At 52.3% G+C, this 15299-nt stretch overlaps 1 protein-coding gene and 1 long non-coding RNA gene across 10 annotated transcripts in view; one reads left to right on the top strand and one right to left on the bottom strand.

Annotated features, from left to right (window-relative positions):
• H6PD (hexose-6-phosphate dehydrogenase/glucose 1-dehydrogenase) overlaps positions 1 to 15299 on the top strand; it is a 34760-nt gene that overhangs the window by 4783 nt on the left and 14678 nt on the right. For 7 of the 9 annotated variants that reach the window (XM_077975416.1, XM_077975437.1, XM_077975428.1 and 4 more), the window contains exons 2-3: positions 4677 to 5313; positions 6717 to 6834. In XM_077975416.1, the coding sequence (XP_077831542.1) occupies positions 4687 to 5313; positions 6717 to 6834 (745 nt within the window). In that variant the 5' untranslated portion in view covers positions 4677 to 4686. Of the gene's footprint in view, positions 1 to 70; positions 425 to 4676; positions 5314 to 6716; positions 6835 to 15299 lie in introns of those variants that run through there. The other 2 variants (XM_077975408.1, XM_077975407.1) reach the window with 1 other exon arrangement.
• Positions 2078 to 9465, bottom strand: LOC144336574 (uncharacterized). Its single transcript, XR_013408465.1, has 2 exons — positions 8940 to 9465; positions 2078 to 2683 (listed from the first exon to the last, which is right to left on the bottom strand). It is a non-coding gene; the product is annotated as an uncharacterized LOC144336574 (long non-coding RNA).

Below are 15299 nucleotides of genomic sequence, written 5' to 3'. Positions count from 1 at the left end.
TTTAGTTTGAACTTTTGTTTTACTCCCACATGTTCTTTTTAAAAAATTCCAAACTCATGGGTCATGATTTGAAGAAAATTTCCCTTCCTCCTGCCTGGCGCACAGAAGGTAACGTCAAAAGCCGGGAAAGGGAACAGGGCAGCAGCAGACATTGACCTTTACCTCCCAGCTCCTCTCTCCCACCCCTTGTCGGCTGGGCATAAGAGGATTAGAACTGCTTCCTCCTGTGGTTTACCAGAAAACGCTCTGCGGCTGGAGCTTCAGCACAGGCTGGGTCTGTCTGTGCTGGGTCTGGCTGGGGACAGCTGCATGCCTCTTCCGCTTGGGTGAGAACAAAGGCCGGAACCTGGATTCTGATCCAAACCCCCTGGCTGGCCAAGCCAGCGCTCCCACCTTCTGGGATGTTAGCAGAGCCTTTTTACTGGTAAGTCTCTCCCAGGATGACTGGTAGGAGCCTCTCAGGAGTAGAGTTGGAGACAGTGAAGGATGCCCAGGACTGGGTTCATGTGCCCACAGTCGGCCCTGGCTCTAAGATGAGCCGTCAGAGGCAGGTCTTTTCCACCTCCCTACAGGATGCCCCCACAGCACTTTGTTTCGTAGTGAGTGTATTTCTGGCAAGTATCTTAAATAAGAATTGTAAATGAAATTGCATCCTCCACACACATAAGTCACAGCTTCAAGAGTTTTTGTCTTAACTGCTGAATGACGCACAGTTCTCAGCTCTTGGCTTCATATTTTAGTTCTGTTTCCCTGCCTGGCTGCAGAGGTCAAGGCTTGAAGCACTCATTTGCCTTATAGAAAAGTGGAGGGCAGTTCCCAGATAATAGGGTGCGGATCTCCTTTCCTCAGAAAACAGGACTTAGGGACACTAAAAGATCACACAGATCCTTTATCTCACCCTCCCATTTCCTAGTTGAGGAAACTGAGGCCCAGCCAGGCTAAATGACTTGTTCAAGGTTATGCGGTTGTTTAGAGGCAGGGCCTAGACAAGAGCCACCGCACAGTCCAGTTCCCAGTCTGATGCCCCCTCCTCTTACAGCTGCTCAAACTTCTCACTAAAGATTTTCTCACTGATTTGTTCATTTTTTGAAAAGAAGGGATTCATAGTTGGATAAGCCTTTGGAAGGCTACTTCCATGCTCTTTGACTAACTTCAAGTATGTAATTTCAGAAGATTTATTTCATAGGCCATTCCTCTCAGAGCAGGCAAGGAGGCAGAGGGGAGAAGTGCTTCAGAGGAAAACCTTCTGAGGCAGGGCCTTGCAGCATAAGGAGGAGGCATGGAGCCCAGGAGATGTGTTAGAGCTGTGGGTGCCTCTGCTCCAGAGGCTGGGGTCCCTCTGTTCCTGACTTTGACTTAACTGGACTTCTCTGGGCCTGCTTCTATCCCTGTCAGGACAGCAGGGAGGATGACCAAGCCAGCCTTCCTCCTGCTGCTTCCAGACTAGTCGGGAGTGTTGAGTTAGGAACCAGGGTTTGATCTCCAGTGCTGGCTGCAGGGCCTGGCTCTGTAGCCCCAGGAGAGGAGGGAGGTTCACAATCTTTTTCCTGAGAGCAATGGTATTAATCCACCCTTGGGGGCCAGGAGGAACTTTACATTTAATTAATTAATTAACATTTGTATAGCATTTTTGTCACATGTATCATCTCAGTCTTCACTGCCCCCACCCCCTACCCGCTGCCTTGGGTGATGGTATTTGCCCTGTTTTATGGATGAGGAAATGTGTGTGCTAAGGCTCTAAATACCTACCTGCCCTTATGGAAAGGTGGAGGGCGTCTCCCTGATTTAATTAGCCGATTTATTTAATTATTTATTTAATTTAATTTTTTTTTTTTTTGAGACAGGGTCTCTCTCTGTCACCAGGCTGGAGTGCAGTGGTGCGATCGTGGCTCACTGCAGCCTGGACCTCTCAGGCTCAAGCAGTCCTCAGACTCCTGAGTAGCTGAGGCTACAGACATGTGCCACCACACCCAGCTAATTTTAAAATATTTTTTGTAGAGGTGGGGGTCTCGCTGTGTTGCCCAGGCTGGTCTGGAAGTCCTGGGCTCAAGTGATCCTCCTGCCTCGGCCTCCCAAAGTGCTGGGATAATAGGCGTGAGCCACTGTGCCTGGCCTAATTAGCTGACTTAATTAGACCACGAAGCTAGGCAGTGGTCCTGAGCCCAGGTCCTTGCACCCAAATGCCTCGTTCTTCTGCTTAACTAAGGAAGCTGTTTAGCATCGTGACTGAGGCCCCAGGCTTTGTGGCTTGACAGTTTCCTTCACCTTCCAGTTTCCTTGTCTGTAGAATGACTCCTCACAGAACCCCCTCCGCAAGACTGTTGTGAGGAACGATTGGAACGGTGCCTTTAAGTCACCTGGCACACGCTGACTACTTGGTTAACACAGGTATTATTATTGGACTCAGGAACAACCAGTTTTTACAAGGGGATGGGCACATGAAACCATTTGAGACTGTTTCGAAACACCTGTGTTAGGACCTACCCTACGCCTTCTGGATCAGAATGTCTTTGTCTTGAGAAAGGCAGCAGGAGGCGAGGCACGCGTGTTTGTTCTGATGCCCTCCTTTGATGAGAATCGTTGCTCTGGTACTCACTGCTCAGTATTCCAGAGTCTTGCTGCTCGAAGTGTGCTCTTGGACCAGCTGTCAGCACTTCAGGTCCTCTTCCTTCTGCATCAGAATCTGCTTTTAAAAAGATCCCCAGGAAATTCAAATGCTCATTAAAGTTTGAGAAACACTGTAAAGGTTAAAAAACATATAATAAAACAAATATCCACACATACCACCCACACCCATTTAGGAGAGTTGTTCTCTAGTTGTTTTGCAAACACAGAGTAAACAATCATGTTGTAATACCCAGTATCTTGGATTTGTTTAAAGAAGTGCTGGGAACATAACAGATAAGGGAGGCCAACCTGAGAACCAGGGACCCAGAACAGGACTCATTAGGGAGGACTGTGGCAAATCTCAGAGTCAGAACAGGATTAAATAGAGGGCCAGGAGTCAGTTCAGGCCAGGTGGCCATCCATCACAGCTGTCTGCAGTCTTCTGGGGTGGGGACAGAGGTGCTGGCCCTTGGGGCTCCCCCACCTGCCCATGCCAGCACTCTGGGGGCTTAGCTCCTCCCTTTGTACCAGGCACGTCCAGAGCCCTGGCTACCCGGATCCGATCAGCAGCTCTGAAGCACAGCCTGCCAGCTGGCGGCTCCTCCTTCTCCAGGCTGTTCTCTGGGGTTCAGATTTCTCACTGGCCCTCTCCTGCACTGACCTTGCAGCTTCTCCTTCTTTCCAGACGGGCGATTGCCGGTTGAGGGAAAAATGCTTGAAGGGCCAAGGACAGGGACGGGAAAGCAGGAGGAAAAAGCAGAATGGTCCTGTGGTCCATGTGTGTATTTAGGGGTGAGGGCAGATACAGGGAGAGTGGGAGAGGAAGGCTGGGGAGTCACTCGTGTGGCCCCGATCCTCTAGTTAAAGCTCCAGTGATGGACGCGTCGTGTGTCCTATAGACTCTGGCTCAGACACTGTTGTTGGGTCCTCACCTTGGGTTGGTCACTCACTAGGACCCTCTTGGAGATGGATCTCGAGAGCGATGAGGAAGAGGCAGAGGGGATGGTGGGAGGAGGGGGTCGAAGTCAGGGTCAGGAGGCAGATTTGGTCCCATCTGTATAGCGATGGTGGAGAGGTCATTGGGTGTGTCATGCAGTGACTGCACAGTCAGTCCCAGCTCCCCTGCTTTCTTACCCTGGGACCTTCATTGACCTGAGCCTCAGCTTTACCATTTGCAGAATGGGAGAGCTATAACAGAACCCACCCCATGTGGTTCTTTCCAGGGTTCTTGTCTGGATTCATTGAGCTCTAATGCATATAAGTACTTAGTGCCAGCACTAAGCGTTTGCTGGTATCGCTCTTCCAGGATGACACCTACCACTCAGTGCTTCATAGGTGGTAGGCACTGGCCTAAGCTCATTCCAAGCATGAACTCCTTTTATTCTTATCACAACTCTGTGGTGTAGGTACCACTATTACCTCCATTTCAGGTGAGAAAACTGAGGTGCAGCCAGGTTAAATAATTGTGCAGTTACTAAGGGGTTGAGCTGGGATTCAGACTCGGGCAGTTGGTCTGGAGTCCATGTTTCCTGTCACTATGCCATCCCAGTTGTTAGTCATCATTTTGTAGTTGGAGCCCAGTAGACATGGAGAAGAGGCAGGTGAGAGGCGAGAGGAGGTGGTCCTACCCTCTCACTGTTCCAGCTGTCGCCTGAGGACCTGCCAGTATACCTAGGCTGGGGCTGCCCTGCTCGTCCAGGTGACCTGTGCTCCTGGAGGAGACTGGCCTTGGTCATAAAATGGACAGCTCTACTCCCAGGCCTGCTGCCCTTCCTGGTGGCCTTTGCCACTTTCCTATGCTCCCGGCAGCAAAGTGGTTCATCTCTAGCAAGTGGTCTCTAACTTTCCCAGGCAGAGTCCCTGTCTGCAGGGCAGGCTCCCTACCCACTGGCTTCCTGGAACAGAAACCAGGCCGCCACGAGGGAGGGACAAGCTGTGGGCCTATAACATTTTCTCAAGAAACACGTGGTGGTTTCTTGCCAGGCAGGAAATGTTTGTTTCCACATCATAGCCACCTGAACCATGTCTGATCCTTCCTTGTTCCTCGTCTGTCTCTCTGTGCACCCCAGGCACCCAGGCATGTGGAAGATGCTCATAGTGGTGATGTGTGTGGCCCTTCTGGGCTGCCTGCAGGCCCAGGAGCTCCAGGAACATGTCTCCATAATCCTGCTGGGAGCCACTGGGGACCTGGCTAAGAAGTACTTATGGCAGGGACTGTTCCAGCTGTACCTGGATGAAGTGGGGAGGGGCCACAGTTTTAGCTTCCATGGAGCTGCTCTGACAGCCCCCAAGCAGGGCCAAGAGCTCATGGCCAAGGCCCTGGAATCCCTCTCCTGCCCCAAGGACATGGCACCAAGTCACTGTGCAGAGGAAAAGGATCAGTTCCTGCAGCTGAGCCGGTACCGCCAACTGAAGACGGCCGAGGACTATCAGGCCCTGAACAAGGACATCGAGGCACAGCTCCAGCATGCAGGCCTCCGGGAGGCTGGCAGGATCTTCTACTTCTCGGTGCCACCCTTCGCCTATGCAGACATTGCCCGCAACATCAACAGCAGCTGCCGGCCAGGCCCGGGCGCCTGGCTGCGGGTTGTCCTTGAGAAACCCTTTGGCCATGACCACTTCTCAGCTCAGCAGCTGGCCACAGAACTCGGGAGCTTTTTCCAGGAGGAGGAGATGTACCGGGTGGACCATTACTTGGGCAAGCAGGTGAGCATCAGCGTGGAGCCTGCCAGGGCTAGGGTGAGCTGGATGCTGGTAGACCCCAGCAACAAGGCCACTCACTCATTGTGGAGCTAGGCCCCAGGGCATTGTGAACTCAGAGCTCCCGTGGTCTCCTTGAGGGTAGGCAGGAGGCGAGGGGGTAAAAGAAAGACAGCAGCAGGGCAGGACTGTTGGGTCCTTGTCCATGTATCTGGCCTCTTTTGTCCTCTGCAAAGCCCCCATTCTCTTTGTTTCCCAGTCTGGGCTCTGGCTTCTCACGGTTGCCCTGCATCCTCTGTGGAGGCGGCCCAGCAACTCTGGTGTCTGGACCTGGCTTCCTGTTGGGTGTGCTGTGGGAATTAGAACGAGCTTTCTTCTGCACCCATCCACCTTTTTTTTTTTTTTTTTTAAGACAGAGTCTGCTCTGTCCCCAGGCTGGAGTGCAGTGGCACGATCTCGGCTCACTGCAACCTCCGCCTCCTGGGTTCCAGCAATTCTCCCGCCTCAGCCTCCCAAGTAGCTCAGATTACAGGCACGCATCACCAGGCCCGGCTAATTCTTTGCATTTTTAGTAGAAATGGGGTTTCACCATATTGGCCAGGCTGGTCTCGAAATCCTGACCTCAAGTGATCCGCTCGCTTCGGCCTCCCAAAGTGCTAGGATTACAGGTGTGATTACAGGGCACCCTGCCCCATCTACCTTTTTTCAAAATCTTTTTCTTCCTAAGTTGTGTTTTGAGCCAGAAGGTTGGCAACAAGAGCTTAAACCAGGGAGTAGTAGGACTCTAAGCCCTGGGCAGGGGCATGGGGTAACCTCCTGGGTGACACATGTGCGTTGACCAGTTCACTCAAAATGCCTTGGAGGCCCTTGGGCACATCCTGTCCCAGGAACCCCAGCAGAGAGCGCAGCAGCCCTGTGTTCTGGCACATGGTGCTGGTGGGCACAGGTAGTTGCTGAGGACAGGGACATGGCTTTCCATCCCACCCTGCCTGGAGTTGCCCATAGTAGGATTCCTAAGTAGTGGTCCTCAGAACTGGGCCAGTCCTGGGGAGATTTTCACTTGTTTATAGTAAGATGAGAAGAAATACTGAATGTGCTCAATTCGAAGCTTTTCTTGCTACATTTTTGGTGTTAAACCTGTCTTTATTTTATTAAAAATTGTAATAGAAGATAGGTAATTTTAACTATTTCTTTTCTTGGCAAAATACAAATCTGGTAACCCTTTGGAGGTCACTTGCAAGTTTTTGGAACCTTTACTGGCCGGTGAGATCCTGAAGTCCAGAACTGCTGCTCGGAGGGCATCTTCTGCTCTGAGCAGGGAATAGAGAGGTCGGAGCCCTTCCCAGGAGTCAGGGTTCCTCCTTCATCACGAGAGGAACCTGCAGCATGCCCAGTCTTCCTCCTGACAGGCCGTGGCCCAGATCCTGCCTTTCCGAGACCAGAACCGCAAGGCTTTGGACAGCCTCTGGAACCGGCACCACGTGGAGCGGGTGGAGATCATCATGAAAGAGACCGTGGATGCCGAAGGTGTGTGATTGGCCCGGCGCGCTCGGTCCCCCAGCCTCTGCCTGCCCGCTGTCTGCGGTGAGGCGTGGGGCGCTTCTCAGAGGGAGGTTTTCTGTGGGCCTGTGGTCTCCCTTCGAGCCTGCCATGTGCCTAGCTCTGGACCGGGCTAAACCCCAGGGTGCCAGCTGGCAAAGCCCAAGTAGCCATTGCTGCCCATGGGGAGTGTATCGTCCAGAGAAGTAGACGTGGCACAGAGGCAGGAAACCACTGGCACGCGGTAGAGGCTGGAGTCCCCCTGAGATCCCCCTGAGTTTTTGAGTGTGTAGAGACCATGGGAGCTGCGTGAGGGCTTCTCCGACTGTGGTGCTTGCAGCCGTGGCACCCCCTGCCTGGGGTACTCCCTGTCGTGTCCCCCTCACCTCCTGACCCCTCTGTCGCTTGTTAGATCTCAGCTCCATGGCCCTCCAGGAAGCCTTTCTGAGCCCTGCAGACCCACTCCCCTCACCTGCACGGCGCCACACGCCTCCCTCCCCTGCCCTGCATGGTGTTACCCTTGCCTCGTCCTTTTCCACCCTGTCCCTCCTGCCAGCCTGTAGGCTCCAGGAGGACACCGCCTCTCCGGCACCCGCCACACACCTCAGACACGCTGAGTAAACACCCGGGAGGTGGGGGGCCCTGCGTCAGGCCCACCTCTGCCTTCAGCTGGGTGGCTTCAGCATGTCACTCCCTGCAGCTGTGAGATGAGCATGTCCTGTCAATGAGGACAGCTAAGGTCCCTTTGGGACCTGGCATTCTGTGATGGTAGCAAAGTTTTGGAGCATTGACCGTGAAGATGGAAAGCACTGGCTCTTGCCCAGTAATGATAACAGCTAAAGTTGACCGTGTCCCCAGTCCCCCAGCCGCCGGGTGAGGTGCGCGCTGTTATTAGCCTCCTTACAGATGAAGATGGTGGCGAGCCCACAGCCCCACAGTAGAAGGTGGTGGAGCCTGATCCTGGGGGCAATAGTCTGGCCCCAGCCCTCAGGCCTGGCGCCGCCGCCCTGTGCTGCCAGCGCTGCGTCAGTGGCCAGCTCATCCCCACAGCCGCTTTCTGCAGCTGCAGCGGGAGCACCCGAGGCCACTGCCCTCCCCCGCCAGCCCCCGCAGTGCGTGCCCGCCACAGGGCAGGGCCCGAGCCCTGGACCCAGGGATGGGCCAGGAGGTTTCTCCTCTTTTTCTGTCTACCTTGCTCTTTCTCTGGGCCTTTTTCTCTTTTTCTTTCCCCCACCTTGGTTTCTCTCTTCAGCTGTTTCTCCATTCCTCTCCGAATGTGTATTTAGTGCCAGAAGCTCTCTACGGGGCTGAGGTGCCACAGTGAAAACTCAGCCTCTCAGATGTGGCTCCCTCATACTGCCCAGATTCACGGGTGCTGTGAGGGTGGTGATCTCATCACACCGGCTGGCGGGACAAACTCCAAAATGCAGCCGGGCGCCGTGGCACACCCGTAGTCCCAGAAACTCGGGGACAGAGGCAGGAGGATCATTTGAGCTCAGGTGTTGGACACCAGCCTGGGCGGCATAGCGAGCCCCTGTCTTTGAAAAAGGAAACAAAATGGGTGACGGATGTTGCAGGCAGGTAGCGTGGTCGGGGGACAATGTGGGGGGTGGGTGGGATTCCAGGCAGGACGTCCCGAGCCAGGCCTTGAAGGACATTGCTGGGCTCGAGAAGGTACTGGCTTTCTCTACTCCAGAACCCACAACAGAAAAGAGGCCCTGCCCCCTGCAGTGGGTCACAGGGAATCGTCCTCCAGCCCTTCCAAGTTTCCCTCCCAGTCCTCAACAGGGCGCCCGTCATGGGTTTCCCCCCATGCCTGTCTGTGCCTGATATCCCAGCAGGCACGTGTGCTGGGCCTATCCCTGCTTCATCTTCAGAGAAGTGAGCTGCACCTGGTGCAGAAAGCCTGGAGCAGAATGGGAGGGGGCCCTGCCCCTGCTGCAGCCAGTGGGCTGGAGCCTGCCCTTCTCTACCTGGACTTGGCCCCATCCCCAGCAAGGCTGGGAGACCAGGATTCCTCTCCTCTCCCCTTTCTGGCAACTCCTTCCTGTACCCGCCCTGGGCTGGGGAAGAGCCATGATGTCTGGCGTTACCTGTTGGTGCTGTTGCCTCTTAGTTCTTCCAACCCTCCCACCGTTTCCTTCTTGGTATGTAGTGTCCATTTGTGGGTTCTGTGTGGGTCCCGTGGAGCCAGAGACCAGGCAGCTTGCAGGCCTGATTATCCTAGCAAAGGTACTTTTGGATTTTGGAGAAAGAAACATGGAAGATATGAAAGAAAGACAGGCGGAGCTCTGGGCGGGTCTGTTTGCCGAGACAGTCTGAGGATGTTGACTTTGAACAGCAAGACAACAGCCTGGGCTGGCTGTCCTCAAGGTCCAGGAGGGAGAGCCACTTGGAGCCCTGTTGTCACAGCTACGGGGACTAAAGGAGGTCCAGCCTTGCCTGCCATGTGGTGCTCTGGGGGAGGGTCCGCTGCTCCTAAGCTTCAGAGTCCAAGGCCTTTAGTTCAACTGGGCCCTGCACCTTCAGCCCAGGGGCAAAGGGAGCCTCAGCGCAGGACAGGCAGTGGGGGATCCACTAGTCCTGGAGGCTTGCAGCCTGTTGTGCTGAGGCCAGAGTGGGGCTCGTTTAGTCCATGCTTGTCAGAAGTGGCCAGCAGGACTGCAGCCGTCCTGGGGTTTGGGCCTCACTCATTGGCTTGTTTACCTGCCATTTACTGGCAGGCCCTGCCTAACTCATAGCAGGGAGGGACTGCCTGCTGCTGTGCCCAGCCCCCCAGCAAGTGGGCCTTGGACACGGGGTGCTTTGGCAACAGAATGAGCTTGCTTGCTGTCTCTCTCAGTTTTGTGTGCCTGCGTGCCAGAGGACACATTCTTTTTACATCCCAAGAAGGTGGCCTGGTACAGCCCTGCTGGCCCAAGCACTGCTCTGTGCTGTCTTCTCTGGGTCCTGCTTTGGAGCCAGTCCCTCAGGGGGCCCCCATCTGTAGTTCAGGCTGGAGAGAGGGGACAGGCACCGCAGACCTGCAGCACACCCCAGCATGGCCAGGAGCCCTGTGCCCAGCACAGCAGGGCCTAGGCTGCCACTGCTGCCCTGGGTGAGGACAGGAAACAGGCAGGAGGAAATGCTGCCTTCTACTGGAGTTTGGTGGACTTGGCAGGCGAGCGCCACTGCAGTGGGGCTCAGCGTGGGCAGAACGTTTCCAAGGCAGGATTCAGAGCCCCGTGGTCTGACTGCTAAGCAGAGGGGCAAAGTGCACAGCAGGCCATTCTCCCCAACTCCCCACCCCACACACACCACAGGCCATTCTCCCCCACTCCCCACCCTGTGCTCTGCCCCTGCCAAGGATTCCGGTGGATCCCAGCTGCCCTCCACCCCCGCAGTGGTGCAACCCTAGCTGACTCCTAGGCAGGAGTGGCACCTGCGTAACCCAAGCCAGCACCCTGAGTGCTGGGAAGGGAGGAGGCTGCAAGCCAGGCCTGGGAAATGGAGCATTCCTGGTCCAGAGCTGCCGCAGGCCCCAGGAAAGGGACTTCTGAGCTGCAAGGTCGTTTGGATGTCTTCCCCCATCCGTATCGCACACATCTAAGTGGGTGGAAGCCGGCTTCCCCGGCTCCCTCCCCGCCGTCCTCCATGCTGGGTGAGTGCTGTTTTTTTTTTTTCTTGCTGCAGCCTCTGGCCCAGAGGAGTTTGCTGCAGAGTCAAGGCTACTGCACAGGCCGGAGGGGGTGGAGAGGAGGAAAGGAAGCAGGGATCTGGTACCCAGCTCCCCTCAGCCTGACCTGGGGTGCTTCTCCTGTGTGTCCCAGTCTGTGAGCCCCTGAGAGGCACAGCCACCCAGGTTACCCTGGCTGGGGTCTCTGAAGCAGCATGGGCCATAGAAGGAGAGTCACTGAGCCTCCTTCATCCAGAGATGACCCTGGTTGGCCCTCATCATGGCATCTGGAGGGCTCTGCAGACAGGCGGGCCCATGTGATTAATGGGCTGTGTTCAGCTGTCTGGGTCCGGCTGCCTTTTCTGTCGGGAGTGCTGGAATTGGAACCGAGGTCTCGGGCACCTCAGAGCCCAAGCCTCTAGCCACTGAGCTCCACAGCCTCCCAAGCTGGCCAGGCCTTCAGCAGTTGGCCTCCCTGCTGGAACGCACTCAGGGCCAGTCTCACTGCTGCCCTAGTTTCCCCTCTGTGTAGAAGGCCTGTTGTTGTTGTTAGAAAGAAGGAGGGAGACTTCCTGAGGATGTCACTGCTGGGAGGGTCCCTGTCCTGACATGGGGAAAGGAGCCTGATGCTTGCCCCACCTCTGAGGGCTGGAGTGACCGTTCAGTGCCTCTCACTGAGGGACCAGGGCAGCCAGGGTCCTTCCAGGCACACACCAGCTGTCCCGCCTTCCATCCTGGTGTGCCAGAAGGGGCCAGGAGCTCGCTCAGCAGGGCCAGTTCCCCTTCTCGCCCCATCTGCAGAGCTGTCTGCGAGGTGAGTCCAGGGCAGCTGCTGGATCTCCTGTCCAGAGAAAGCACCAGCCAGCACACTGCGCTCTCCTTGGCCCTCACCTCTTTTTATTTTTAGTAATCCCAGAAGGTGTTGATAGGGATTGCAGCTGGCTCTTAGTTGTTTGTCTTTTTTTTTTTTTTTTTTAATCTATTTTTGTTGGGGAAACCTGGATTTCCCACAATGTGGAAGCAATGAGGAGGGGGTTTCTGGTCCTGGTTCTGAAGGCTGTGACCTTCAGCACACCTCTATACAATGCTGATAGCCCCGGTACCTCTCTCTCTCGGGTAGTTTTAAGGATTAAATCAGATAATGCACACGGAAATACGTTACAAATGGAAGTGTTGTTCTTCTTCCAAGTTTGCAAGGAGAGGCAGCGGCAGTGTGTCTGAGTTCCACATGACTTATATTGGATTATTATATAAATCCTGTAAATTGATCTGTCATACTCTTTTATGTCCATTCTTTATGTCATATTTCTCTCTCACATATACACACACAGTTGTATATGTATTTAAATCTCTATGTATTAGCAGTCTGCACAATATATACCTTTTAATACTTGTATTTCTGTTCAGTTCTGTTCATACCACAGAACATGTGTTATAAACTCTTTTATTAAGCTTTTTGGTTGTTTCTGGTGTTTTGCCATTTTATTATTATAATCTTAGAGATGGAGTCTTGTTATGTTGCCCAGGCTGCTCTTGAATGCCTGGTCTCAAGTGATCCTCTCTTGCTTTAACCTCCCAAGTAGCTGAGACTACAGGAGTGCCCCGCCTCCCCTGGCTTCTATCTTAGATATTACTTTATGAGCTTTTAAAAAAATTGAGATACAATGCACATACCACAAAATTTACGTTTTTTAAATATAAAATTAAGTGGTTTTCAGTATATTTACAAAGTTATGCAACTACTATCTAATTCGAGAACATTTATGAGCATTTTAAAGAAACATCTTCCCTGTAAGTATATGCTTCTGCAGTGGAACGACTGGGCCAAGGGGAAGAAGTGCTTTCCAGCTGTTGCTCTCTGTTACGAGACTGAGCAGCAGGGCCGGCGGGCGCAGTCATGGCCCCCCTACTTTGTCATCCTCTGACCTTGGACGAGCTCTGGATGTGCACAGGCAGGAGCCAAGTTTACAGGGGGTCTTTCTTCCCAATATCCACCCTGGTTGTGCTTTTCTCTATCCTTTTCATATACTGATGGGTTTCAACCCTCAACTTTCAACCCAGGAAAAGATACTAGGAGCCAATATAGATCATTTTTAGGAGAAATCAGTCCACAATAACTGGCGGTAACTAGAAAAGATCAGCATCAGCAGGAGGGCCAGCCCCTCACCTCCTGTCCTTGCACTCAGCTGCATGGCCTCTTCCCGGGGAGGTGCCAGGCCACGGTCCCGGTCACTGCATTAAACTCTGAAAAGACAGAGCCAACCAGGAGAGGAGCAAAGTCCATAAATCTACAGGCCGTGTTAAACACAGGCGCACCCCCTGAAGCTTGAAATTAAGGAATAAAGGAAGCTCTCTTTTACCCAGCAGGTAGTAAACCCGTGGAATGCATTCTTTCTGAGAATTGAGAGAGGATAAAAATAGGAAAGGGGCCGCTTAGGGATTTGCTACATTAATGAATAGCAAGCAGATAACAGGGCTTTTAGGGACTCTGTTGTGTTCCCTTCATCAAAAATTCATCTGTTTTTAAAACTTTAACTATGTTGTTGACATATAAATCTGTAATTCATTGATCAAAAGACACATATTTTTCATATTTGGATGTCTCTGAAGTTGGGTTTATCCTTAACGGGTTGACAAAGTGGAACTGGAAACCCTTTTCTTTCTTAGGGGTTATAAAACAGCGATGCCTCCACCACTGATGGCATTTCGGGTTTGATGAAATCCAGTTTCTCTCCAGTGTCTGTTGTCTCCCCAGGCCCTAGTTTATGCCTCCAGCCGCCTTTTAGAGAGCTCCATGGGGAGCTGCACCATCACTTCAGATGCAGCAGATTTAGAATGAAAACCACCACTGCATTTTTCTCATGAAATACCAACTACTTTTTCTAACCTCTTTATTTCAGATGGTAACAGTGCTCTCTGAGTGACCAGGCCGGTAGCCCCTCTCTTATAGCATCTGTCATAAGAAAAATTCCAACCCATATTTATCAGTGTTTCCTATGTGCTACCCACTGTTCAAAGCCCTGTGTGGTTATTCACTCCTGAAGGCCCCCAGAAGCCCTGCAAGGGAGGCGCGGGGATTGTTGCTTGTTCCCACGTGAGGTGATGTCAGTTACTGGAGATCACAGGCCTGAAAGATGGTAGAGCCCGTATTTAAACCAGGACCGACTGGGCATGGTGGCTCACACCTGTAATCCCAGCACTTTGGGAGGCCGAGACAGGTGGATCACTTGAGGTCAGGAGTTCAAGACCGGCCTGGCCAACATGGTGAAACCCCATCTCCACTAAAAATACAAAAATTAGCCACGTGTGGTAGCATGTGCCTATAATCCCAGCTACTCGGGAGGCTGAGGCAGGAGAATTGCTGGAACCCGGGAGGCGAAGGTTGCAGTGAGCCAAGATCGCGCCACTGCACTCCAACCTGGGTAACAGAGGGAAGCTCCATCTCAAATAAAATAAAATAAAATAAAATAAAATAAAATAAAATAAAATAAAATACTGGAGCAGCCTAACTCCAGAGACCACACTCCAGATCACAGCTGTGCACCACCATTCACAGATCCAGCCAGCCACCAAGTAGTTTGTATTCGTCTATAATAACTTCTTTGCAGTTCACTGTGACTTTGTTCCCTCCTACCTTTGTTACTTCCTTTGATTGCAGCAAAGGCTGCCTCGTTGATTTCACTACCACCAGTCCCATCCTGTTCGTCTTGCGGGTCGCAGACAGCTTCATCTGCCTTAAGTACCTCTTTCGTGGTTCTGCTTCCCTATTCTAAAACCTTTTTACAAAAGTTTTATTGAGCCATAACTCACAAATCCTGCTACACTTTACTCAGTTAAGGTGGACAGGCCAGTGGGCTTTAGTGTATTCACAGAGTTGTGTGTCAGTACCGCAATCAATTTTGGAACATGTTCATCACGGGAAAGGAAACTCTGTACCCCTTAGTTGTCATCCACTAACTTCCCCCTCCCCCCAGCTCCTGGCAACCACGGAACTGCATTCTCTGTGGGGTTGCCTATTCTGGATATCTCGTACATATAGGATCATACGGTGTGTGGTTTCTGTCACTTAGCATCCTGTGTTCAGAGTTCATCCATGTTCTAGCAGGTACCAGCACTTTATTCCTTTCTACTGCTGAATATTATCTTATTGTATAGGTATACTATAATTTATCCAGTCACCAGTTGGTGGACATTTGGGTTGTCTCTACTTTTTGGCAATTATGAATAATGCTGCAATGAGCATTCATGTACAAGCTTTTGTGTGGACCTGCATTTTTATTTCCCTTGAGTGTAAACCCAGGAGTGGGGTTGCTGGATCATGACTCTGTTTAACTGTTTGAGGCCAAGAACTCTTATTTATTTATTTATTTATTTATTTATTTATTTATTATTTTTGGAGACAGGGTCTTGATCTGTTGCCCTGGCTGGAGTGCAGTGGTGCAATCATAGCTCACTGCAGCCTCGACCTCCTAGGCTTAAGTGATCCTCACACCTCAGCCTCCCAAGTAGCTGGGACCACAGATGTATGCCACCATGCCCGGCTAATTTTTGTATTTTTTGTAGACATGGGGTTTTGCCATGTTGCCTAGGCTGGTCTTGAACTCCTGGACTCAGGAGATCTGGCCGACTCAGCCTCCCAAAATGCTGGGATTACAGGCATAAGCCACTGTGCCAGGCCTTAGGTCCCTTTCAAATATAAGATGTTCCTAATTTTCCTGTTCTACTATTGCAGGGGAAGGGAAGAATTGTCTTTTTACATTCTCCCAAAAAGGAGAATTGGAAGGTTTGGTCACCCTGG

The sequence above is a fragment of the Macaca mulatta genome, chromosome 1 (genome assembly GCF_049350105.2).
Source record: "Macaca mulatta isolate MMU2019108-1 chromosome 1, T2T-MMU8v2.0, whole genome shotgun sequence".
NCBI lineage: Eukaryota > Metazoa > Chordata > Mammalia > Primates > Cercopithecidae > Macaca > Macaca mulatta.
The sequence above is the reverse complement of the archived record's forward strand: the minus strand, read 5'-3'. Positions and strand labels throughout refer to the sequence as shown.